The sequence below is a fragment of the Saccostrea echinata genome, unplaced genomic scaffold (genome assembly GCF_033153115.1).
Source record: "Saccostrea echinata isolate AGI-Se365-2 ecotype Australia unplaced genomic scaffold, CSIRO_AGI_Sech_v1 ptg000002l, whole genome shotgun sequence".
NCBI lineage: Eukaryota > Metazoa > Mollusca > Bivalvia > Ostreida > Ostreidae > Saccostrea > Saccostrea echinata.
The window spans coordinates 12,766,012-12,792,500 of NW_026889751.1; the positions used below are offsets into that span (position 1 = coordinate 12,766,012).

Genomic DNA, 26,489 nt, shown 5'->3' on the forward strand with positions numbered 1-26,489 from the left:
AATGAAAAAAAGTCTAGGCTTTAATCTTGTGAATTATCTCCTTCCTCCCCACAAAGAGTATGCCTATTCTATGAAGTCAAACATCTATGGTTGAATTTTTTTTTCTCTTTACATGATTGAGTATATATGCTTACTTTTCATCTTTCCACAAACGTTCAATGCGGAAGATATCAAGCTTATCCTGCCCTATCTCAGAGATGACTCTGTATGAGGTTTTGACAGAATCGATGGGAATGCGATCCTCTGGTTTGGGCACCTCTCGTAACACATACACACAATCTCCCACACGAATCTGAATTTCATCCCTCATCAGTGTCATGTAATAGGTCCATCCATCTGTAGCATCATCTGGTTGAGGGTCAGCCAGTATCTCCTAATCATACAAGAAATATATCATTCTTCATTTACAATATGAGCTTTTCATAATTAATACCTGATGAAGACTTTCAGGTCTAAATGAGGCCCATCTTGGCTTTGTTGTTCTTCATTAGAAAATTCTTATAATTTTTTTTCTCTCTTATTTCCAGGATTTTTTTTTAAACCTCAAATTATGACCCAAACCTAGTCTGAAGAGGTAAAGACTTTCTTGTAACTGAACTTTTGCACACCTTTTTCACACTCAACTTATCGTAATGTTAATTGTTGTAAAAACATTAGCCATGCAGAATGTTTCAAGGCAGTTACCTCCAAACAAGTGTCCCTTATTAATGTTTATCTCAAAGTTGACCTTCCTTTGATGCATTTATTATAAAGCTTGAAGAATTTAAGTTTATATGGAACATTACTTCAATGAGAACTCCTTCAGAATCTCATTTATTATGAGAATTTAGAGAGTTGGAAATAAAAAGGAATAACTTATGATCAATTTTGCAGAGTTGTTCAGTTGCAAGGGACCACGAAAAGAAGTAATTTATTCACGTCAGGAATAACTTCTGTTTTTATTAGGGGTGGCAATTTGTAACCGGTTAACTGACTAATCTGTCGGAACGATGATAATCGCTTAGAAAATCTCTAATCGGTTAGTTGGAAAAAATTAAAATATAGGTAAATTTCTTTAGAATTCCATTTACATGGTAAAAAAAATAAATATCTGAATGTTGATGATTATAGCGTTTTAACACGTTTATTATGTTCCCCAAACGAAGTTTGGGAACATATTGTTTTTACTGCTTCTTCTTCTTCTTCTTCTTATTATTTTTTTTTTCTACTTTCTTCTCCGGTACTTTTTTGTCCCGAAGTGTTCTCATAGAACCACTCATCCAATTGACATGAACCATTTATTGTTAATAGGCATGTTGTGTAGGTGTTCGGAACGAAGGTCATTTTGCGCACACATGCGCGCGCGTGCAATGAGTGAAATGACTGATATACTTGATGAAGCCGTAACTTTTATATTTCTTGATGAATTGCTTTGAAACTCAAAATATAAAGATATATTAGTAGTCTAGACAAGACAACATGGGCAAATTAGCGTGAACTCACACGCATGCATGTGCGCTCTTCTCTGATTGGCTGATACAAAATTCTCAATAATTTCCTTGTTTTTTGACAAAATACTTTGAAATTTAGAATACAAGTATATATTATAAGGTGCTACAACATGTTATATAGGAAATTTCTTGAAAACACGCACATGCAGGTGTGCTGCAATCTGATTGGTTGAAACTTTAAATGTCTATAACTCCCTTGGTTTTCAATAAAACAGGATGAAATTAACGACATGGATAGGCACATAGAGCTCCTACATTATGATACTATCAAAATTGAATGCAAGGCCATGCATGCGCGTATGCTGAATTCTGATTGGCTAATACTTAAAGGGTTACATCTCTCTTATTTTTCAATGAGATTCTTTAATATTTAACACAAATGTATGTATTGTGAGACACTATAAGAAAATTAATGTGAAAAATGTAGAAAACATGTGCAAGCACATGCGCTGAAATTTGATTGGCTAATACCCATATGGCTATATCGGAGTAGTTTTCCAATGAAATACCCTTAAAAATAAAGTGTCCATCTATATTACAAAAGTATTGTCTAATTTATTGAAGCTTGTAGGGAATGGGAATCATAAGGGATTGGGGAGCCGTTTGGGGAACATCTGTAACGGTTCCCGTTACAATTAGCACTAGTTTCTACTGTTTTGGAGATAATTAATTCAGGATCTCAGGATTAAGATTGGTAATTGATCAGTTTGATCAATTTTTCAATAAATAATAATTTATCAGTAATCAATATAACTATATTACAAGAGGCCCAAGGGCCTTAACGGTCACCTGAGTATAATACAACAATTTAGAGGTTAAATACACTGATAGTTGAAGCTTTGTTGCCCTAAAGCAAGAGAAGTAGGAAGATCAGGATCAACAAAATAATTAGTCTAGTATTCAGTATCAACTCATAAATTAAGTTCTAATCTGTCCCCCACTTAACACTATGCAGACTATTAACAAACTATTAGTGCTTCTGTACTATTTTGAAACCCATATTAAGACCTCTAGCATTGACCTCTCTTATGGTCTTTGAAGAACTCTTAATAAGATAAGTTGTTTTTGTCTCATTTTTATTTATCTATTACTTACAGGTCTACCTGTTTATTAAAACTAAGAAAGTACTTTTTTAATTATACGATAAACATTCTTGCATAATTATCTTATTCTATTAACCTTTCAAATACATTATTTACAGTGATTAATTATCAAAGGTGAATGGAAAAGGGGAATAACTTCTCTCAGTAGAATACAAATTAATAGAGCCCTGCCCAGGACCAGAATGCTTAGACCAATGGTGCAGATGTTTAAAAATCTGGTAGAAATACGCTTACTCATATCATTTAAACTTTTACTCAGTTTGCTTCCAATATGCCCAGAAGCAGAGAAGAATTTCACAGGTACAATGCATTTTCACTACAGATTCAACAAAGCCTTACCCTAACACCAGAACCCAAGACCAAGGGTCAAGAAATTTACAAATTTGGAAAAGTTACCCTCATCATCATAACTATGGACTTCAAAGAATTAACACTTTTCCACTATATTATCAAAAGCCCCCCCCCCCCCCCTCGTTATGCCAGAAAATGACCCTAGGATCACAAGATTTAAAAATTCTGTTCGAAGCTCCCATTTTCATCATAGCTAAGCAATTTATTTATCAGCTCAACACTAAGGAGCAGACAGGATTAATTAATGATTAATAGAATTAATGCTTTTTCACTATATAATCAATAGAGCCCCCCCCCCCCCCCCCCCTCCTCAAGAACCCCAAAAACTGAGGCCATATATTTAAAAATTTTGGAAGAGGCATCCTTGTCTATCATAATCATGCACTTAGTTTGTTTATATAATCTCCAGTAGCAGAGAAGAAGATTTTCAAAGAATTAAAGCATTTTCACTATATAATCAATAGAGCCCTGCCCTAACACCAGAACCCCTGTCCCAGGGGCCATGGCTTTCACAATTCTGGAAGAGGCCCACCTCCTCATCTTAACTATGTACTTAGTTTATCACCTTAATGCCCAGGAGCAGAGGAGAAGATTTTCAAAGAATTAATGCTTTTTCACTATATAATCTATAGAGCCCCGCCCTAACACCAGAACCCCTGACCCTGGGGCCATGAATTTCAAAATTTTGGAAGAGGCACTCTTGCTCATCATAACTATGTACTTAGTTCCTTTATTTAATACCCAGGAGCAGAGAAGAAGATTTTCAAAGAATTAATGCTTTTTCACTATATAATCTATAGAGCCCCGCCCTAACACCAGAACCCCTGACCCTGGGGCCATGAATTTCACAATTTTGGAAGAGGCACTCTTGCTCATCATAACTATGTACTTAGTAACTTTATTTAATACCCAGGAGCAGAGAAGAAGATTTTCAAAGAAATAATGCACTTTCACTATATGATCTATATAGCCCCACCCTGGGGCCAGAACCCCTGACCCTGGGGCCATGAATTTCACAATTTTGGTAGAGGGCTCCATGCTTATTACAATGATGCCAACAGTTTGACTGCTTGATGTCCAGGAGTAAAGAAGAAGATTTTTAAAGATTGCATTAATTTTGGTGGTTTTAGCCCCACCCCTCAGGCCCCAGGGGGGCAGGGATCATGAAATTCACAATTTATGTTCCCCTTCACCCATAGATGCTATATACCAAATTTGGTTGAAATTGGTTGAGCGGTTTTAGAGAAGAAGTTAAAAATGTTCAAAAGTTAACGCACGACGACGGACGAAAACAGATAGCAATAGGTCACCTGAGTGACTCAGGTGACCTAATAATATTTATAATTTGTTATAACTTATCAATAATTGATCAATTTGTGAAGTGTCAGTTGCTGTTTAAACACCCTGCCGATCCCAACATGTCGTGTATTTCTTTAATGATATTAATTAAATTACCATTGAGTACTCTGAACTGACAACAAGGTGTATTTTACCCATCTATCATCTGGAGTTGTCAAATTATATTTTTAAATAAACATTCGTTTTATTTGTAAATTAAGTGTCAGTAATGACTCATTTTCTGTTCATGGTGACAATGCAAAATGACCTTGCGTCATATCTTGTCTGAAAAATCATCAATGTCTTTAATATATCAGGGATATTTCATGGCTTTTTTGTTATTTATTTTTTTCCCTATTGAAATGAAGCATATAAAGTTTTGTGATTAACCATATACAGAATATTACTAATGTTTTTTTTTAGTTGTATATGAATAGAATTTATTTTTAAAAAAGATGTCAGAAAAATGTGCATTTTGATACAATTAACCTGTCAATCGGTCGGAACGTCTTGTGGTTAAACGATTAGTAAATCTGTATTCGATTGCCATCCCTAGTTTTTATGATATGATTAATCATAGTTCTTCTGAAAGGTGTTGTCACAGGTAATGTACATGTACAAGAGGCCCAAGGGTCTTAACGGTCACCTGAGTACAATACAACAATTTAGAGGATCCATAAACTGATATTTGAAGCTTTGTTGCCCAAAAGCATGAAAAATAGTATGATTAGCATCAACAAAATAATTGGTTTAGTATCTATCTGTCCCAGATTTATCCCTATTACCATGCAGACTATTAACAAAATGTCTATTTTTTAAATCCATACTATTACTTCTCACATTGGCCTCTCTTGGCCTTTGAAGAACATTTAAAAAGATAAGTTATTTTTGTCTCATTTTCATTCATCTATTATTTCCAAGTCTACCTGATCATTAAAACTATGAAAGTACTTTTTGTATTATACTATAAACATTCTTGCATAATTCTCGTATTCTATTAACCTTTCAAATACATTGTTTACAGTGATTAAGGTGAATGGCAAAGGGGAATAACTTTGCTCAGCAGAATACAAGTTAACAGAGCCCTGGCCAGGACCAGAACACTTGACTAAATGGCCCAGGTGTTCAAAATTCTGGTAAAAATAACTTTGCATATTAAAACTTTTACTCTGTTTGCCTCGAATATGCCCAGAAGCATAGAAGATTTTCAAACAAATGCATTTTCACTATATTATTAAATAAATAAAGCCCCATCCTTACACCAGAACATCTGACCTCACAATTCTGGAAGAGGCACCCTAGCTCATCATAACTATACATTTGTTTCTTTGCTTTATAACCAGTAGTAGAAAAAAATATTTTGAAAGAAATTATGCATTTTCACTATATAATCAATAGAGTCCCCCCTCTTCACCAGAACCCCTGACCCAGGGGCCATGAATTTCACAATTTTGGAAGAGGCATTCTTCCTTATCATAACCATGCACTTCCTTTGTTTGAATAATACCCAGGAGCAGAGAAGAAGATTTTGAAAGAATTTATGCATTTTCACTATATAATAAATAGAGCCCTGCCCTGCCCTAACACCAGAACCCTTGACCCTGGGGCCATGAAATTCACAATTTCTGAGGAGGTAGCCATGCTCATCATAACTATGTACTTAGTTTATTTAATACCCAGGAGAAAGAAGATTTTCAAAGAATTAATGTATTTTCACTATATATATGAATAGAGCCCCACCCTAACACCAGAACCCCTGACCCAGGGGCCATGAAATTCACTATTTTGGAAGAGGCAACCATGCTCATCATAACTATGCACTAAGTTAGTTTATTTAATACCCAGGAGCAGAGAAGATTTCCAAAGAATTAATGCAATTTTACTACATAATCAATAGAACCCCGCCCTATCAAAAAGGCAGCCATGCTCACCATAACTATGTCCTTAGTTTATTTAATACCCAGGAGCAGAGAAGATTTTCAAAGAATTAATTCATTTTCACTATATAATCAATAGAGCCCTGCCCTAACACCAGAACCCCTGACCCTGAGGCCATGAAATTCACAATTTTGGAAGAGGCACACTTGCTCATCATAACCATGTACTTAGTTACTTTACTTAATACCCAGGAGTAGAGAAGAAGATTTTCAAAGAAATAATTCACTTTCACTATTTGATCTATGAGGGTTGTCCGTAAAGTTCGTGGACAAGCTAAAATTTAAATAAAAGTTGCGTCATAGATATTCATTATTAGCATATTTATAATCCTTTACTATATGTGAATTACAAAATGAAAAATTTTATTCAATTTTAAGTGTATAATTACAATTATGACTCCATTATTAGACTTGGGATGGTGACCCGGAGCACAACAAAGTTTTAATTAAAAAGTTATTTATCACTTTATATATTTCATTTGTTTTTTGTAAAATCCGCGGAAATTTGTATGGCTTTTACATTATAAGGTTGATAAAAGTTATAACGTCAAGCCTGTAAAATTTGAACGTTCAAAGTTTCGAAATGGCAGAGAAATAGAGGTCAGAGGTTATTAAGACAGGATCGTCATTGTTCGAAAAAGGGACGTTTTCGAAAAAGGTGGAGCAGAGAGTAGTGATAAAATTTTGTGTAGACATCGGGAAAACACCAACAGAGATCCATAAATTCCTTAAACAGTCGGGAAATCATGGTAAAGTAATCTATTCTTTAGTGTTTAAGTGGCACAGAAGATATTTGGACGGAAGAGACAGTTTACTAGATGACATGCGTGAAGGAAGACCATCTTTCCGAGATTGTAGTGCTGTAAAAAATGAAGTTCGTAACGTGACTTTGCCGTATTTCCGTACATGAAGTTGTTTTACGCGGACAGAGGTTTGATGATTTGCAGGATCTGAGATAGGAAGTGTCAGTGTTAAATATTATTTCACGTATGAAATCAGAACAGTTTGTGCACATTTTTGATAACTGGTTGAAGCGACATATGAAATGTGTTGAGTTAAACGGTGACTACGTTAAGAAAACTTAAATGTATTTAGCTTTTGACGTCGAGTAACGTCAAGGATTTTTGTTTTAGTGCTCCGGGTATGAGTGTGTATCTTTTTTGTATCTGATAAAATATAACTATTTGTGCTTTGTTTGTAATTAAAACTTGCATATTAATAAACTGAAACATGAATTTAATGAAAATAATAATTTCATGTATTTTATCAATGTTTGTCAGTAATTATAAATGTTGCCCATGAACTTTACGGACAACCCTCGTATATAGCCCCACCCTAGCACCAGAACCCCTGACCCTGGGGCCATGAATTTCACAATTTTGGTAGAGGGCTCAATGCTTATTACAATCATGCCAACAGTTTGATTGCTTGATGTCCAGGAGTAAAGAAGATTTTTAAAGATTGCATTAATTTTGGTGGTTTTAGCCCCACCCCTCAGGCCCCAGGGAGGCAGGGATCATGATATTCACAATTTTTGTTTCCCTTCACCCATAGATGCTCTATGCCAAATTTGGTTGAAACTGGTTAAGCGGTTTCAGAGAAGAAGCTAAAAATGTTCAAATGTTAACGCACATCGCACGACGATGGACGAAAACAGATAGCAATAAGTCACCCGAGTGACTCAGGTGACCTAAAAATATGAAAGCCCTCTCTACTCTCATTCAAAAGTTCTTAGAAATGTAAAAAATTTGAAGAAGACTGTAGGTTAAACTTTAAGGTCATGAGGTCAAAAACATTCAGAGAGGGTACTAAATATGAGCTGAGTTAGCTTGGAATTGTGTTCAGTTACAGTAAAACTTGATTACTGCAAAGTCCTGGATACCTGTTAATTTACTTCACTATATCCATAATTTATTATTAACCCGATTACAAATTTGCTAAAATATATAAAACAAATTCTTGGAAGATCTGGAGTACTAAAGTTTTGGGTGAATGGAATTTAAAATAAAAATACTTACACTAAACATTTTGAGTTCCGTTTTTTAAAAATTTGAGATCTTTGAAAATTCATTATATTTAGCCTCTATGAGACACAAAATCAGTTCCCTATGTCTGTGTATTTGCTATATTTGAGTTCATTATAAACTGTGTACAATTTTAGAAAGAATTGTTAAGAATTTCACAAGGGATTCAAAAAAACTTTGCTAAATCCATAAATTTGCTATATCCGTGTTCGTTACATAAAAGAGTTTTACTGTATTTTTTCCTGGAAAAACAACCTCACATACAGATAAATACTATTTGCTGGAAAAGCCCTAAGCAAATTAGTACTATAGCAATGACCATAAATTTACACCCCAATTTCTACACAGAGAGTGCAGAGATATATCCTTTATTTTGAAAGCACACATGTGGTTATTATGGTAATCTGTCATTAGAGTATCAACCTAACTGGAAGGAGAGATGTCAACAAGCAAACTTACTTTTTCAACAGATCTTGGCTGACAAAGCTCACACAGGTAATTCTCAACCTCTCCCTTGACCTTCATACAGTCACAATGCTGCCATATCTACATAATACGGCAAAATATACTTACAAATACAACGTTTATACTCTAAAAAAAAAAATAAATAAGAACCAAAACTTAAAATATGCAGAGTGTACAGGAGATACTCTTCAAAACTTAGGTACTGACAAAGCACTTTTCACACTGGATCATCAGACCCTCATCTCGAAAAATTCCACAAACGCATCGGATCACTTCTTCCTCTTCTTCTTCTTGTCCCTCTGTAATAGTTATAGAATTACTTTCACCTTTTTTTTATGGACACACACACTATCTGAGAAAATAATTTCAAAATTTATTTTCATTTCAACAGCCAAGAAATGTAATGATTGAGGACTTGCTCTCACCTATGGTCTCTGTCTCTGTTGTTTCCTTCTCCATGGACGGAAGACTTCCTTCTCCCAGAATATCTTCCAGAATGGGTGAAGCCTCAGCTTTGGCCGTGACATACACCTTACGAAGCTCTGCCACCAGCTGACCCATCCAGGAGGACCTACCGCTGTACCTCTGTATATATACAGATTACACAGTATTGAATTTTATCATCAGACATGATCAAACATGAGGACTTAACACTGTACCTCTGTATATCTAAATACAATCTCATGATCATCCATGAAGACCTACCACTGTACCTTTCTATATACAAATACAATCTTATCATTAAACATGATCATCCATGAAGATCTATCATGGTACCTTTGTATATACAAATTACAAAGTATTAAATCTTATCATCATCCATGTTCATCCATGAAGACCTACCAATGTTAGTCTGTATATCCGATCTTATCATCAGACACGATCATCCATGAAGACCTACCACTGTACCTCTGTATATCTAGATACAATCTTATCGTCAGACATGATCATCCATGAAGACCTACCACTGTACCTTTGTATATCTAAATACAATCTTATCATCAGACATGATCATCCATGAAGAACCACTGTACCTGTGTATATCTAAATACTAATTATCATCCATTAGGATCTACCACTGTACCTTTGTATATCAGACTCTGTGGTGTCTTTTGGGTTCACTTGACTATATAAGTTGATATGTGAATACAAGTAATTATTTTTAAATGACAAAATGTTGTCAATATTTCAAAATTTAATGGATCTTACCTCAGCATTTTTAAACAATGTATTCATGTCTTTATCAAAGGCTTCAAGATCCAAGTATGTCCCTGATAAGATATTTTTCTCAATGATATGGAAATCTATGGGGTTTTCTATAACTGTGTAATATTCTGGGTGTTTCTTCTTTGATGGCAGAGCAAAAGTAGAAACAGGGTCTCTTTCTTCCTTATCTGCAATGAAAATGTTTTGCAAACAATTTGTGGATTACTATTATACAGGAAGATTATTTCTTGAAACTTCATTTGTTTGAAGAATTCTTTTCAGAATAAAATATTAGGCAAAAATTTCAATAATAAACTTCAACTCAGCAAAATCATCTATTATCATTTCAAGTCTCTCATATCAAGTTTTATGACCATGATGACACATCTGTTATTAAGACAATTTAGTACTTCATCTTTCATTTTGTAATCCAACATTTTTAAGATTTCTCTTATTGAATGCTGAGAGTCCAATATTTAACCATATCAGCCCAATCAAACCAAGCACAACTGGGTCTCATTTTGTCACAGTAAAATATTGTAATACCAAGGGCAACCTAATAAAAGTTCCCAACAAAATCTATTAAAAGATCGTTTTGAAAGTTTGTTATCCGTGAATGAGGGTGCATTAAATTTTCTTCTTCCATTTCACCTCATATTTCCTAGTTAAAACCCTTTAATTTATTGATAACTTATCTTGTATATGTATATTTGCTGTTCAATTCTTTTTGATTTATTTCTCATGTAGTATTCTTATTTCGTAGCAAACTTCAACTATGTCATTCAACATTCCCTCCATTTTCTTTCACTTTCGCTTTAATGAGTGCTTGAATGCGTTTGGAAAAATTTCACTTGAAAACATTTAGGTATTCAACATGTTTTAAATTAATAGACAACAAAAAACATCGTTTTTATTTATTTTTTACTTAGATTTATTTTAAATAAAGAGAACAAACTTCAATTCACTCAAATCAGAGTTTCACGAAATTCAATTGCACAAGCTATATGTCACAGTTCAATTGGTAATTATTGATCTGTGCTCCTGTTGTCACCTTTTGAGTTAGCCCAAGACATTATCCAAGCTGTTAAAACTTTTTTAAAAATTTTGTCAAAAATAATATTTTGATACCCAAGCTTTCCTTTATTTAATCAATGGAGTTTAATGGCAAACATAATTACCCAGTGGGTTTAACATACATTAACTAAATGTTAAAAGCAACATTTTGTTTTAGAAATGTTTTATTTGGTAACCAATGTAAGAAAAAATGAAATAAATTTACAGAGATAAATAAACCTAGAATCTATAAACATGCACACTAATTGTTTATCAATGGTTTTGACACGGTTTCACTTCTATGGACCCAAATTGACTTGTCAAATTGTAATCAGTCAAGTGTCACTAATCACCTAACAGGCCTGGTAGTTTACCCACGGACACCGTCAGACCACAGGTGTTTCAATGTTTATTTAGGAGTTCCTTGAGTGTCTATTACCGATCAGCACTGAATAAACATGCAGTAAAATTTTTTTGGCCAAAATTTTTACATCGTGATACTGAGTCCAGGCATTTGTGGACATCATAATAAACAATACTAATTTGTAGAGATTTGTTAAGAAATGGTTTTGTGCTTTGAATTTACAACAAAATACAAGAGGCCCATGGGCCTTGAATCGCTCTTCTGATAAACTGTACAACCTATCACTTCTATATGAAGCCTCGAAGTATCCTGTATATTTAGATAAACCCTTGAAATTCCAATTCACACTCTGAGAACCCAAGATGATTCTAAGCCAATTGGTCATGGTGACCTACTTATCACTTGTCCTTCTCTGAGGACCCATCAACTAATTCTGATGATTCTAAGCCAATTAATACCTAAAATATTTTTTAAAATTATAACTATAAAATTTTATAAGTAGGTCAAAGTGACCTACTTTTCAATTGTTTTACTCCAAGGACCCAAGATGCATCAACTGACAAAGTTTGATGATTCTAGCCAATAAGTACCCAAAATATTTAATTACAGCCATAAATTTTCAAAAGTAGGTCACGGTGACCTACTTTTCAGTCGACCTACTCCGAGGACCAAAGATGCATCAACTGACAAATTTTGACGATTCTAAGCCAAATAATTCCTGAAAATATTAAATACAGCCATAAAATTTCAAAAGTAGGTCACCATGACCTACTTTTCAGTTGTTGTACTCCGAGGACCCATGACGCATAAACTGACAAAGTTTGATGATTCTAAGCCAATTAGTACCCGAAATATTTAATTAAAGCAATAAATTTTCCGAAAGTAGGTCACGGTGACCTACTTTTTAGTTGACCTACTCTGAAGACCCAAGATGCATCAACTGACAAAGTTTGATGATTCTAAGCCAATTAGTACCCGAAATATTTAATTAACGCCATAAATTTTCAAAAGTAGGTCACTGTGACTTACTTTTTAGTCGACCTACTCCGAAGACCCAAGATGCATCAACTGACAAAGTTTGATGATTCTAAGCCAATTAGTACCTGAAATATTTAATTATAGTCATATAAATTGAAAAGTAGGTCACTGTGACCTACTTTTTAATAAATATGTTTTATGGCCCCAAGATGCATCATCTTACAAGATTTAATGATTCTAAGCCTCCCCGTATTCGAATTAATGACCTTAATTGTTTTAAAAAAGATTAGCCATAAAATTCAAAAAGTAGGTCAAGGTGACCTACTATTTAGTTGACGTACTTTGAGGATCCAAGATGCATCAACTGACAAAGTTTGATGATCATAGGCCTTAAATTGTTCAATATGCCTCTAAATCATTTTGAAAAAGAATGGCCGCAAAATTTAAAAAGTAGGTCACCGTGACCTACTTTTGAGTCAACATGATATGAAGTCCTTAGATGCACCAACTGACAAGATTTGATGATCCTAGTCCTTATAGTAAGCAAAATATCAACATTTTAATAAAATGTAATTTTTGGTCAACTTTGAAGTGACCTTGAGACCACACCCTTTGCCCCAGGGTAAATCCCCGTTCAAATTTTTATCTACAACATATCCTCATCCTTTTGTGTAAGTTTGGTGATAATCTGCCCCGTGGTTCTAGAGAAGAAGATTTTTTAGCAACCAGTACTTTTGTTTCTATTTTCCTAATTATCTCCCCTTGTTTAAGGGTCACAACCCTAGTTTTAGTATAAAAGGGAGCCCTTGGGCCAAGGATACCCTGTGACAAATTTGACAATAATTGGCCAAGGGTTCTTGAGTTATGGCCCATATTCTAAAAAGTTTACGCACACCGCACAAATGGCCATAGCATTAGCTCTTTGAGCCTTTGGCTCAGAAGAGCTAAGAAGAGCCAATAAAACAGTCACCGTAATAATGAGACCTCACTGTATTGAAATGTTAACCCAAGATAAAAAAAAATTAGACAAATCAAACTTATTAAGATCTAAATGTGTTCAACGTTATGGAAATCCACCACCGTAGGATAAACCTTTGAAATAAGTGTTCCCCATTCCCTAAAACTTGTCAAATTCAAAGTCAAAATATCTAAGTTTAGAATTTTCCCAGATGCCCCTAGGTTTAAATTCAGACTGTAAATTCTCCATTCCCAAAATGTCTTCAATTTCGGTACTTGTACCATTGGCCAAATTTTTAACTTTCACTCTTCTACATATTTCAAAAATACATATTTTAAAAAAATGCCTCAATCATTTTCTGATTCCATACATATAGTGGCTGATAACACTACTCACTTTACAAACCTGACAAAAAGAATCACATGGGGCTCCTTGAAAGATACTCATTTGAGCCTTTTGTTTAATGGACTGGTATCATAGTTTTGGATTAAAACTTGAATGCTTTCAAATATGTTATACATGTACATTATTGATGAGGGGGAGAAATGACAATAGGGGAAAATGTTTTAAGAAGTTCATTCTAGAAATACTGGAATGGCTTTGGCAATAGGCAATGAAATCAGTTCAATATTTATTTTGAATGAGCTGTTTTCAGCTTATTCTCTTCAAAAAAAAAAAAAAAAAAAAAAAGTAACAGAGTACCTCCTACAAACATTTGACCTAATGTGCACATATTTTTTGCTTAAAAATGCTAATACCTTTGTATTCCATGACCTGTCGACACACACTGTTAAAAACTTGTGCAAGTCTAGCAGTCTGTGTCACCTCTGTGTTTTCTTCTGCCAATGCAAGTCGTCTGAAATTATACAAAACATCAACCTTTGTCAATCTAAGGAACATATACAGCATATTTACAAATGCACATCAGTACAATCTTTTCTGATTTTGCACTCATTTGTGCACTTTTAACCTTCCTATGCTGCCAATGTTTGACAATGTACCTTGTTTTTACAGATCTGGATGTTTTGAGGGCAGTCAGTTGAGACATAAAGACATCTTTCTTGGTATACCCTGTAGCTTTCATATACTCTCCTTCTTTGTTCAGCTTTTCTGGTGCTTTACGACTAATGTGTCTTTGTTTATCAATATTCCGCAAAAGGAAGATGGCATGAGATCTGGCAAAGTGACGTTCCTTTTGCGACATAGGTTTCATGGTGGACAATGTTGAGGAGGCACTGCTGTCTTTTGAGGACTTCTGAAAAATGATTAAAGTAATATAATTAAGATTCAAATAAACCTATCTGGTAGATAGGGGAGGACTACCTAAGTTTTTGGAACTTGTGTCCAATCCATTCGACATATTGTCAATAAAATATGTTCAAAACAAATAGAATTCAACCCAATATTCTGGAGTATGGTCTTATTCAACAAAGCATTTATGACAATTACCAGTAAAAGCTTTTAAGGACAATGAAAAAAAAGTGTTCTGAATGCACAACACTTTGTCTTTTGTTATGTCAACTAAACCTTTTCTTTGTATTTCTTCAGTCGGTTCTTGGATTTCCGTTTATCCTTGGGTGGTCTGCCTGGACCTTTGGATTTCACTTGACCATTCACTCTCTGGGTTTTACCTCCAATCACTCCTCGACAATTCTCACTTCCACACTGGCACAGTTGCTGTTGACATTAATGTTTAAATATTCATAACACATTTTAACAAAACCTCTGAAGGAAAACCATTTTAGCAAAAATACTCTCACTGTAGAATTGTCTGATATTAAGTTCGGTCAATAACTACAAATAATTTTAGTTGTAACACGTCATTTGATTGGATAAAAGATTTCGTTTACATCGTATAACATAAGTTGCCTACGTCCGAGTTACGTCAAAAAGGTATTACTCCGCTTGACGTTACTTCTAAAATATGCTCAATTTGAAGCCATTTTTGGAGGAAAAATTGTCTACACTGAAATTAAATTATAAGGAATGAAGCTTATTTTAACCTATGTTATACGATATAACATAACTTGGGACAGTTTCGCTGTTTATAAAGTGTAAACTGCCTAAGTTATGTTATATCGTATAACATAGGTTAAAATAAGCTTCATTCCTTAAATAAATAATCATACCTGAGCATCTACATTGAAGGAGTGGAAGTTATAGTCATATGTGAGTTCTGTGTTTGGTGAAATGTCCTTCAGAGCAAACAGTCCCATTCTGTACACTCCATTCACATTCCTGCAGCGAGATAAAATCTTTTATACAATAAGCTTCAGATTTACTGCAATAAAAAAATCTCCTTCCTTAATACATAAGGATAACTGTTCCCCTTTTGGAGTCCCATTTAAACAATGTACAAAACATAGAGTCTTTGATGTTTCCATGAAATTATAGCTGCAGACCTGTTGCTTGCTGTTCTGAAAAAAAAAAATGGGATGGACGACCAGAGAGCTACAGTGCCATCCACAGAAAAAAACTGTATATTTATTGCGCACTAAAAGTTGCGCTAGGTTCTGGATAATTTTCTCCAAATTCTTACTTCAACTGCAAAAAGCTGATTTCAAAAAATTTCTTACACCTCTATCAAGTTATCAACTATACTCTCTAAGTTGACATTTGCATGAATTGCATTGGACCAAATTACCTTGCCACCAAAATGGCAGTATACTGTAAGTTGTTTTAATTCCACGGTGTTAAAATTTCACCATTTCTCAAAAAGTACCAATCGCGATGGTTTTAATTTCATGCTGCAAGAAATTAATTTAAATTTCCTATAAGCATTTAAACGTTTTTAAAAACTAATGATAGCATTCACTATGGGTTTAATTTCGCAGAAAATGATGAATCGCAAACATAGTGAAATTAAAACCATCATGATTATTTGCCAATCTACAGTAAAATCTTTGATGATCTCATTTTCACTCCCAGGAGAGCTACTAACAATGGTTATAAAGAATGTTTTGTTGTGGAAAAAGTGAAAAAATATGTTAGGAACATTTTGAGACGGTGTTTGAAAAACTTGAGAAATAAATCGAGAAACAGCTCACTTTTTGTGCGCAATAAATATACACTTTTACAATGGGTGGCACTGTAGCTCTCCGGTCTGTCAATATATTTTTTTACGGAGAGCTACAGTTCTGCAGTTAATGAAATTATAGACACCAGTTCTCAATTATTATTACCATTTCTGCATCTCGCAGTTAGGTTCACATGAATGGTTAACATATCGACCAATGTTTCCCATCCTGTAGCCATCGATGACGGCTCCACTGTCAAGATTCAGACAGTAGTGGTGTCTCTCCTGGGAGTATTCCTCTGTCATCCTCCGCCGAAACTCCACCTCACTAACAACCTCACCCAGGTACTCCAAAATAAACTGACCTGTGTGTAAAAAAGGAACTAATCAATGCACAAGATCAGAGGACAAACAAGCAACTTTCAATTAATTATGCAGAATTCTGTAGAAGCAGAAATTTTCATGGGGATAAAATTTCGTTGAATTGTCTTCTAAAATGGTTTCGTGGGCATTTAATTTAGTTCTTTTGAAGTCATTCTACTGAATATATAGTCATATAAAAATTTTGTATGAGAAATTGGGTTGATAACTGTTAACAAGGAAATAATTGAAATTTAATCCCCAACGAATATTTCTTGTTTAACAGTATGTGTGTATGAAAACCCAGTGTTTACATCAATTTACAAACTTTTCAATTAAACTTTCGTCACTCGGAGATTGACTTTAAGTTTTAGGTCTTTATTTTCCATGGTATTCAAGTTAAAGGGATTAACAATTGTTATTTTGACTGGAAAGATACTTAGATCACATAGAATGACAAATATGTCCATCACTAGGAACTTCTGGGTAAGACAAAAAAACTACGCAATTTGTTGAAAATTTTAATTTTTCAACATTTTGAATGTCTATATAAATTTTTATAATCTGTACTTAAATATAGCCTCCAATGAAAACCTAGAATTAGAGTAATTACCACTAGATATAGATTCCGATGTTTTGACACCATATCCTCTATCTTTTGTGACTATGACATCCAAGTCTGACACCCATTCATGTTTTTGGAATCGCTGATTAAGACACTGGTCCTGACAAGGACAGGTACTTATGTCACACTCTGTATACATCATTCTGTAATAGGAGAAAAAAAAACCAAATCCATCAATCATTATACAACAGTGCCAACATAATCATGAACTTTGGAGCAAACATTCAAGGTCATTTAAATTAATTTACAGAAATGAATTAATTGGTAATGTATTCACAAGTAAATAAAATTGACTCTTTATAACAATGTAATGCATTTTAATATACAGTGGCTTCCATTTTATTGGATAGCGGTTAAACGAATATTTCAGCTATTTCAATATAATATCAGAGCACAAAACCATTTCTTATATATTTATTAATAATTTCACCTGATATTCTGATGAGAAAATATTGGAATTTCGTTTTATCTGATACAAAAATTTGGACCATCATGGTGTTTGTTGATAATCAGCACCTTGTTCACACCTCCAACTTCGTATGTGAAGCCTTTGTTTACACAGTTTGACACCAATTACCTTGACTGGCTTGAGTACGACAATGAGGGGATTAGTTACGGCTGGACACACACAGGCACCTTACCTGTGTCATTCTCAATAGTGGGCATAGTAGATAGATATGTTTTGATTACAGTTGTGGTGATCAGCTTGGGTTCAATGATGCACTTGTTAATTATGGCAATTATTTGCAATTTTTTCGGCTTGAAATTTTAATTATTGAACTGATTAGCTTGTGTATGACAATTTGCTTGGATAATGAAATAAGCCTATTCAGTCGTTTAACTTGGTCATTTGGCTTAATATTTGTTCACTTTTAAGTGCAAAACTTATGGTTAAAATCAGAAATGGCCCATAGTATAAACATACGTCTCAAAATCCATACCATCTTTCTCCACATGGCAGACAAGTATGCATGAGACTGGTAAACTCATTGAACAGAGAATAGTCAGGATAAAATATGTAACCATATTAAAGAAACAAATAAAAACAAAAAAGTTACATTTATAAATTTTTTTTTTATATTTTTGTTGATTTTTAATTTACAATCTATTCAGGGAAAAATATTTTATGGTTATTAGTCAAGCATTTAGTCTACTTCCGTTTCCAAAATGGCGACCATCGAAGAAGGAATGTAAACATGTGCTGAATTAAGATGGCAATAACTATTAAAGAATATATTTTATACATCAATTTATTTGAAAAATGTTATCATATTAAATTCATAAGTAAGTGAAATAATTTATTTTAGGAAATTCACTCAGTAAACTAATCAAACGAAAGTGCAAGTTTGAAATTTGCTACGATGTATTATCAATACATGTAGCTCTATACATCCATCTTTGGACTCGGTATGGAGCAATCGGCTATTCTAATAATCGGCTATTCTGATAAAATTAGACTGACCACTTCACTATTGGATAAAATGGGAGCCACTGTACCAACAATTTAACCCCACCTTGTGTCCTGGAAGCTTGGGGATATGAATTGAGTTAGAGGCTCATTGCTATTATAATCAGGCAAGCAAAATAAAATGTTCCAGATTTAAGAAGACTTCATATAAATATATATGTAATGCATTGCATATGAATGACCAACTTAGTCCAACCACAGGGCCTAAATCCTGAACCCAGGGGTCATTATTTCATAATTTGAGTAAAGGGGTCATTGCTTATTACAATCATGTTAACAGTTTGACTGCTTTATGTTAAGGAGTAAAGAAAAAATTTTGACAATTGCACTAACTTTAAAAGTTTTGGCCACACCTGGGAGACAGAGACCAAAACTGAAATTTGTGATTTTAATCCCCTTTATCCATAGATGCTACATATCAAAATTGGGAACAAGAGGCCCATGGGCCACATCGCTCACCTGAGCACACTGGCGAGGAAAAAAAGCAAAAATCAGTTCAGTATTGAAAAGTTAACGGGGGAGAGAGAGGGGGGGGGGGGGGATGGGGGATTTTAAACTTCCAATGCTTTCATATCAATATAACAAATAACTTTGCTGTTCTTGAGCAGAAGATTTTTTCCCATATATTCATTTGTAAAAATTTGATCCCCAATTGTGGCCCCACCCTACCCCCGGGGGTGCTCATTTGAACAATCATTTGAACGATGCTTCCATATCAATTTGACGAATCATGGCTTTTCTGTTCTTGAGAGAAAGATTTTTTCCTATATATTCCTCTGTAAACTTTGATCACCCATTGTGGCCCCATCCTACCTCCAGGGGTCATGATTTGAACAAACTTGAATCTACACTACCTGAGGATGCTTCCATATAAATATGATCAATCATGTCTTTGCTTATCTTGAGAAGAAGATTTTTAAAGTTTTTTTCTATATACTCTTACGAAAAACTTTGACCCACCATTGTGGCCCCACCCTACCCCCAGGGGTCATGATTTGAACAAACTTGAATCTACACTACCTGAAGATGCTTTCATATAAATATGACCAATCATGGCTTTGCTGTTCTTAAGAAGAAGATTTTTCCTATATATTTCTATGTCAAACTTTGATCCCCAATTGTGGCCCCACCCTACCCCTGGGGGTCATGATTGAACAAACTTGAATCTACACTACCTGAGGATGCTTCTACATAAATATGACCAATCATGGCTTTGCTGTTCTTAAGAAGAAGATTTTTAAAGATATTTTCCTATATATTTCTATGTAAAACTTTGATCCCCCATTGTGACCCCACCCTACCCCTGAGGGTCATGATTTGAACAAACTTAAATCTACACTACTTGTGGATGCTTTCATATAAATATGACCAATCATGGCTTTGCTGTTCTTAAGAAGAAGATTTTTAAAGATATTTTCCTATATATTTCTATGTAAAACTTTGATCCCCCATTGTGGCCTCACCCTACCCCCGGGGGTCATGATTTGAACAAACTTGAATCTACACTACCTGAGGATATATTATTCTTCCATATAAATATGACCAATCTTGGCTTTGCTGTTCTTAAGAAGAAGATTTTTAAAGATATTTTCCTATATATTTCTATGTCAAACTTTGATCCCCCATTGTGGCCCCACCCTACCCCTGGGGGTCATGATTTGAACAAACTTGAATCTACACTACCTAAGGATGCTTCCATATAAATATGACCAATCATGGCTTTGCTGTTCTTAAGAAGAAGATTTTTAAAGATATTTTCCTATATATTTCTATGTCAAACTTTGATCCCCCATTGTGGCCCCACCCTACCCCTGAGGGTCATGATTTGAACAAACTTGAATCTACACTACCTGAGGATGCTTTCATATAAATATGACCAATCATGGCTTTGCTGTTCTTAAGAAGAAGATTTTTAAAGATATTTTCCTACATATTTCTATGTAAAACTTTGATCCCCCATTGTGGCCTCACCCTACCCCCGGGGGTCATGATTTGAACAAACTTGAATCTACACTACCTGAGGATGCTTCCATATAAATATGACCAATCTTGGCTTTGCTGTTCTTAAGAAGAAGATTTTTAAAGATATTTTCCTATATATTTCTATGTCAAACTTTGATCCCCCATTGTGGCCCCACCCTACCCCCGGGGGTCATGAATTGAAGAAACTTGAATCTACACTACCTGAGGATGCTTTCATATAAATATGACCAATCATGGCTTTGCTGTTCTTAAGAAGAAGATTTTTAAAGATATTTTCCTATATATTTCTATGTAAAACTTTGATCCCCCATTGTGGCCCCATCCTACCCCCGGGGGTCATGAATTGAACAAACTTGAATCTACACTACCTGAGGATGTTTCCACATAAGTTTCATCTTTCCTGGCCCAGTGGTTCTTGAGAAGAAGATTTTTAAATGATGTCATTATTTTTTCACTAATTCCTAATTATCTCCCCTTGAAAGAGGGCGTGGCCCTTCATTTGAACAAACTTGAATCCCCTTCACCCAAGGATACTTTGTGGCAAGTTTGGTTGAATTTGGCCCAGTGGTTCTTGAGAAGAAGATGAAAATGTGAAAAGTTTACAACAACAATGCCAACGACAACGCCGACAACGACAACAACGACGACAGACAACGGACAAATTTTGATCAGAAAAGCTCACTTGAGCCTTTGGCTCAGGTGAGCTAAAAAGCTGGAAAAGACTTATTGTAAGACAATGGACCAAAACAGATAGCTGACTCAGGTAACCTGATTAAAACTGCACCTGTGCTGTATAAGTTCACATACCTGTTTAGACATTCCTCACCACAACCTTTTAACTCTGGGTCATAAGGTCGTTTACAAGTACACGGATGTGCTTCATCACAGACTGGCTTGACATCAACATGAATATCTGTAACACAACAAAAGTCTAAGCATTTGTATGAGGAAATTTGCAATACTTGGAAAATACTGTAAAACAACTTTTGTTCTCATCTGAGAAATATCTGTGGGTTTTGCGTCCTTCTTTAACTTGCGAATATATATTGCCATAAACTATTCATTTCCTTACGCATTTATGTAGAATAATTCCTCAGTCATGAAAATTAGCTGTTATATTCCAAGCTGGTATTCAATGCAAATAGCCTTTATGATGAAAAATGCCCCCCCCCCCCCCATCTGTTGAGACTGAATTTCCAAGTTTTTGAAAAAAAAAAAAAAAAAAAATTTGTACAGTAACCCACAAAATCTATTAATACTAGGGATGTCAAATCGGTTAATTTTTGATTATCGGTTACTCGGACATTTTTCTGATCGAGTACCTAGGTACTCGGTAAAAATGTAAATTAATACAAGTTTGTTTATTTTTAATTGTTAATTTATTAAACCCCAAACCTGTGTTTATCACGTTTTATGAATGTATATAAACATGGAGTCCAACGGAAATGATTTTTGGTACTAAATAAATACAAAAGACAATTAATACATCAAAAATTACAAATGGTTTACAGTTCTTGTTTAGGATCTATTTCATCAACGCAAAAGGAGGACAATCTGTTACGCAGGTTTGTGATGATTAGACTGACGAAAGAGAAGAAACGGACATTGTTTGGATCACTAGTCTAATATTTTTTCATATGTTGGTTGTTTTCCCCGTATACACTAAACTTACTATGGAAACTGACTTTAAACTTTTTTTGGGAATCTTTACTTATTTTGAAGTGGGTAGAGGCACTTCTATGCATGTCCAATTTCGCTGCCGTATATTAACTATAATTTTAAAATGATTTGAAGACAATAGATCATATTAAACGATTGATGTTCAGTGAAAAACAATCATTGAAGCCATCAAAAAATAAAGGACCGTGACCACAATAGGTGTGAACAGCTGCGTACCAGGTGATTGGTCACTAATTACTGTATATACACAGCCATAGGCGATAACGGTGTTTACATGTGTAGATGACGACACGCTAATTACCCGTATGCAAATTTAAGTTATTTTTTGATATGTTTTTGATAATAATATGTACTTTGAAATAAGAAAAAATACACATCCGAGTAACCGAGTACCATTTTTAGTATTCGATACTCGGACGTTCGATCGAGTACCCGGTTAACCAGGTACTCGATGACATCCCTAATTAATACCATTTTTTTGGTCATGTGGATGGCTTTTAAAAATTATTTACATCAAATTTGCAATAGTGGTTCCTTTTATCCAGGGGTCACCAGACTAATGCTGTCATTTTCCTTTCCTCCAATTGAAATATCCCATTAATTTAACTCCATTTACAAATCACCTGTCACCTCAACAGTCATCAAATTCCATGCAACATAAGCATTTTGGCAATCACATGACCTACATTTGGAGATTTATTGTAATCAGGTGATTTCCAAATGTCTTGATACTAATGTGAACAATCAGTAGAGCATGGATAGATCCAGAGAAAAATAAGCTTAATTATATCAATTTCAAATGGTTGGATAAGAAGATAAATTATTGAACAAACCAGCTTTTAATAAGTTGTTTTTAAACATAGCAAGGATGCTCATTTTCATTACAATGGCCTAAACAATTCGTAGGAAAACATTATAAGAGTCATGGAACTTAAACTTATGGAATCTGGTGCCTGTGACGCCTTTGAAAGAAAACTTCCAGTGCCTGTGACGCCTTTGAAAGAAAACTTCCAGACAACTAAATGTCATGAAAATATGTTCATATATTCAATGAAAACAAAATTATTAATCCTGATAAAATCACATGCAAAAGAATATGACACACACTTTTGTCTAACTACAGAACAATACTGGACCACAGGGCACTAATAGCACAAGTTTTCACTGCAACACTCTCATCTTTCACAAAATGTGATGCAATGCATGTCTTTCATTGAAATAACGATCTAATATCCTCTTCTGTTACAAGGCATTCAATTTTAAGCTTTGGCAAATGGCCTTTTGTTTTTTTCTGTCATCTCAAGCCAGTTATGAAGAATATCAATGGCCCGTAGAGCTTCTGCCGTGGATGGTCTTGAGGGTGGTGGGTCTTCTTCATGTTTACTGTCTGCTTCTTTGCTTGATGATGGCATTCACAATGGCTACATAAGTCAGGGTTTCTGATGAAGTGATATCCTTGTTGTCTTGGACATAGTCATGAAAAGGAGTCTGAAGATGGAAGGTGGCCAGAGGGATGTCATCATCAGGATCTTCCTCGTCAATCTCTGCTGCTGTGGGATTGTTTTCAGTGACCACTGTCAAATCAGCATGGCGAAAACAGTTGGCAATTGTTGTCTGACTTTAGCCCATGCTTTGTTCAGCAGATGCAAGGCTTTAAGCGTATTAATAGGAAGTTCAGTTTTCTTTTCAATAGCCTTGAGCTACTACTGAAGAACCTCCTTCCAGTAGTGAGCCTTTAATTTCTTAATAACCCCCTTGTCTATGGTAGGGCTGGGACGATATATCGAGGTATCGATAATATCGATTCAACGTGAGGATGATATGCATATCGATACGTATGAAGAAATAGCGCAAAAAAATTCTGACTTATGTTTTTCTTTGTTAACTTCACATTTTGGGTTAAATATATATAAATATGGTAAATATTATATGAAATACATAATAATTAACACCACTTGTGTAAAATTATCTTCTTTTACAACAGGTACAACTTATTCTTATTTGTAGAGAAATGTTTTGTTCATTTCAATACAAAAAAAGACATTTTATAACCAATTCAACATATCATGATACATATTGTATCGTGGCTCAAATATCGTGATACATATCAATATAGAAAAAGTTGTATCGTCCCAGCCCTAGTCTATCGGCTGGGTTTTGCTAGTTGTATTTGGTGATAAGAACACAAGGTAAACTGCCTTAAGACCTGCTACTCTGGGATGCGCAGAACAGTTGCCTATCACCAAGGCTACTTTAATTTTTTGGTGTCAAAATTTTCTGACTAGATATATCTAACCTAATTTGAGAAAATCTCAAGACGTCCAGACGTCTAAGACTTCAGGCTTTTTTATTTGCCTTGTATAGAGCAAAGAATGTTTTGACATTTTTGAAACACCTGGGATTTTTAGCCTAGACAATGACAAGAAGAAGCATCTTTACCGTTTCTGTCATGCTACTGATGAGGAACAAGAAGTCTGTCTTTACTGCATTTCCAACCATTGCAGTCAACACCTTTAAAATCTAAGGTTTGGTTTGGCACAAGGTGAAAGAATAACCCTTTTTCATCTGTTTAAAGATGTCCCTAGGGTTATAATCGCTGAGTAGTTTTGAGATTTGCTGCATACTTTTTTTTATAAGTGATGTCATAACGAACTTTAAATCTGTCTTTAATAATCTGACTTATATGTTGTATCACCCAGCTGCGATGCAAACTCTTTTGCCTTTGTCTGAAGCAAGGTGTCTGATCCACAAATTTCTGTCTCTGGCCGACTTAAACCACTGCATTGCTTCCTCAGTGTTCTTGTAAATGGTTAGGCTCTCTTTCTTTATGCCAAGTCCAAATAGTACTCTTAGTTTCAATAGCCTCTCTCATCTTTGCTGCATTTTTCAACCATGTTGACAGGGTGTTAAGTGGAATTTGAACTTCTTTGCTATTGCCAAAACTCTTTGCCTTGATCGAGATTTCAGGAATTTCATTTCAATGCTGTGTACTTTTAATTTTCTTTTAACACCAACAGCAGATAATCTAAATACATCCCTGGGTTGTGTACTGGGGCCTAATTCATTAGATTGCTTATCTGCCATAATGGTATGTACTGATGATTGTAAATTGTGCACATTCTTATATAAGAAAAATAAATTCTAATTGTATTGTAGATTTTTGTTTTACTTTGTTTTTTCTTCTATATAAATTAAAATATTCTCCATGCTAATTTTGAATAAAGAAAAAAGGGTATTCTTGAATTGATGCTGGCATGTTTGTATGAGCACCGATTTTTGCAGTACTGATTTTGAAGATTTTTAAAAAAATGTTTTAGTATGCAGGTGATCTTAATGGCTCAAACTTTTGATCTCTCAAAGTTCTTGATCACTCAAGTCCTGATTTTTTTCTCCTATATAACTGAGCAAAGAGATAGGTTCACAAACTCCATAAAATGGCCCTGTCCATAAACCAATGAACTGACCAAGTTGTAATGTCCCATTTAGAACATCAAAATAAAGTAGAGACTTAGCGCTTTCATTTCCAATAAAAAAATTTCCCCTGAGAGTCCAAGTACTGTTAAACAGACTTTGTGAAACTGCAATGTTCTTGAATTTTGAGGAAAATGAGTGAATTTGAGCATCTTAAACTAATAATTAAAATATAAGCCCACCCTGCGATCCAAAAAAAATTTCATGGATAAGAATCTTCTGAAACAGTTTTTTCATTATATATTTAAACATTTCAGATCAGAGGTTGGAGGCTATGTAAAATATTCAAAAACAGCTTACTTTTTTAGCCATTTTTGAAGAAATTTTCAAGATTTTAGGAAAATGACACAATTCATGACATCATAATACACGGACTAGAGAGAAAATTACATCATTTTTAATTGATACGCAGTCACCAAGGGTTCAAGTGAAATTTAACATATTTTCAACTAAAACCGAGTTCTTATTTTTCAGAAATTCACAGGGCCAAAAAAGACCCTAAGTAAACCTTGTTCTTTACTCTTGATTTCTCTAACTCTCAGGCTCTTGATACCCTTGATCTCTTGAAGTCATAATGCAGTCCCTAATGTATATTCTATTGTAATTTACCCTAGATACC

General features: G+C 34.6%; 1 protein-coding gene across 3 annotated transcripts in view; it reads right to left on the reverse strand.

Moving 5' to 3' along the window:
* The window catches only part of LOC133173107 (uncharacterized), a 57,210-nt gene that overhangs the window by 5,284 nt on the left and 25,437 nt on the right, over positions 1–26,489 (reverse strand). For 2 of the 3 annotated variants that reach the window (XM_061308053.1, XM_061308047.1), the window contains exons 8-20: positions 21,527–21,632; positions 17,257–17,411; positions 16,450–16,648; positions 15,397–15,505; positions 14,795–14,944; positions 14,269–14,522; positions 14,026–14,123; positions 9,918–10,102; positions 9,606–9,619; positions 9,134–9,279; positions 8,916–9,007; positions 8,703–8,789; positions 135–373 (exon numbers count right to left, since the gene is read on the reverse strand). In XM_061308053.1, the coding sequence (XP_061164037.1) occupies positions 135–373; positions 8,703–8,789; positions 8,916–9,007; positions 9,134–9,279; positions 9,606–9,619; positions 9,918–10,102; positions 14,026–14,123; positions 14,269–14,522; positions 14,795–14,944; positions 15,397–15,505; positions 16,450–16,648; positions 17,257–17,411; positions 21,527–21,632 (1,834 nt within the window). Of the gene's footprint in view, positions 1–134; positions 374–8,702; positions 8,790–8,915; positions 9,008–9,133; positions 9,294–9,605; positions 9,620–9,917; positions 10,103–14,025; positions 14,124–14,268; positions 14,523–14,794; positions 14,945–15,396; positions 15,506–16,449; positions 16,649–17,256; positions 17,412–21,526; positions 21,633–26,489 lie in introns of all 3 variants that reach the window. The other variant, XM_061308040.1, reaches the window with a different exon arrangement.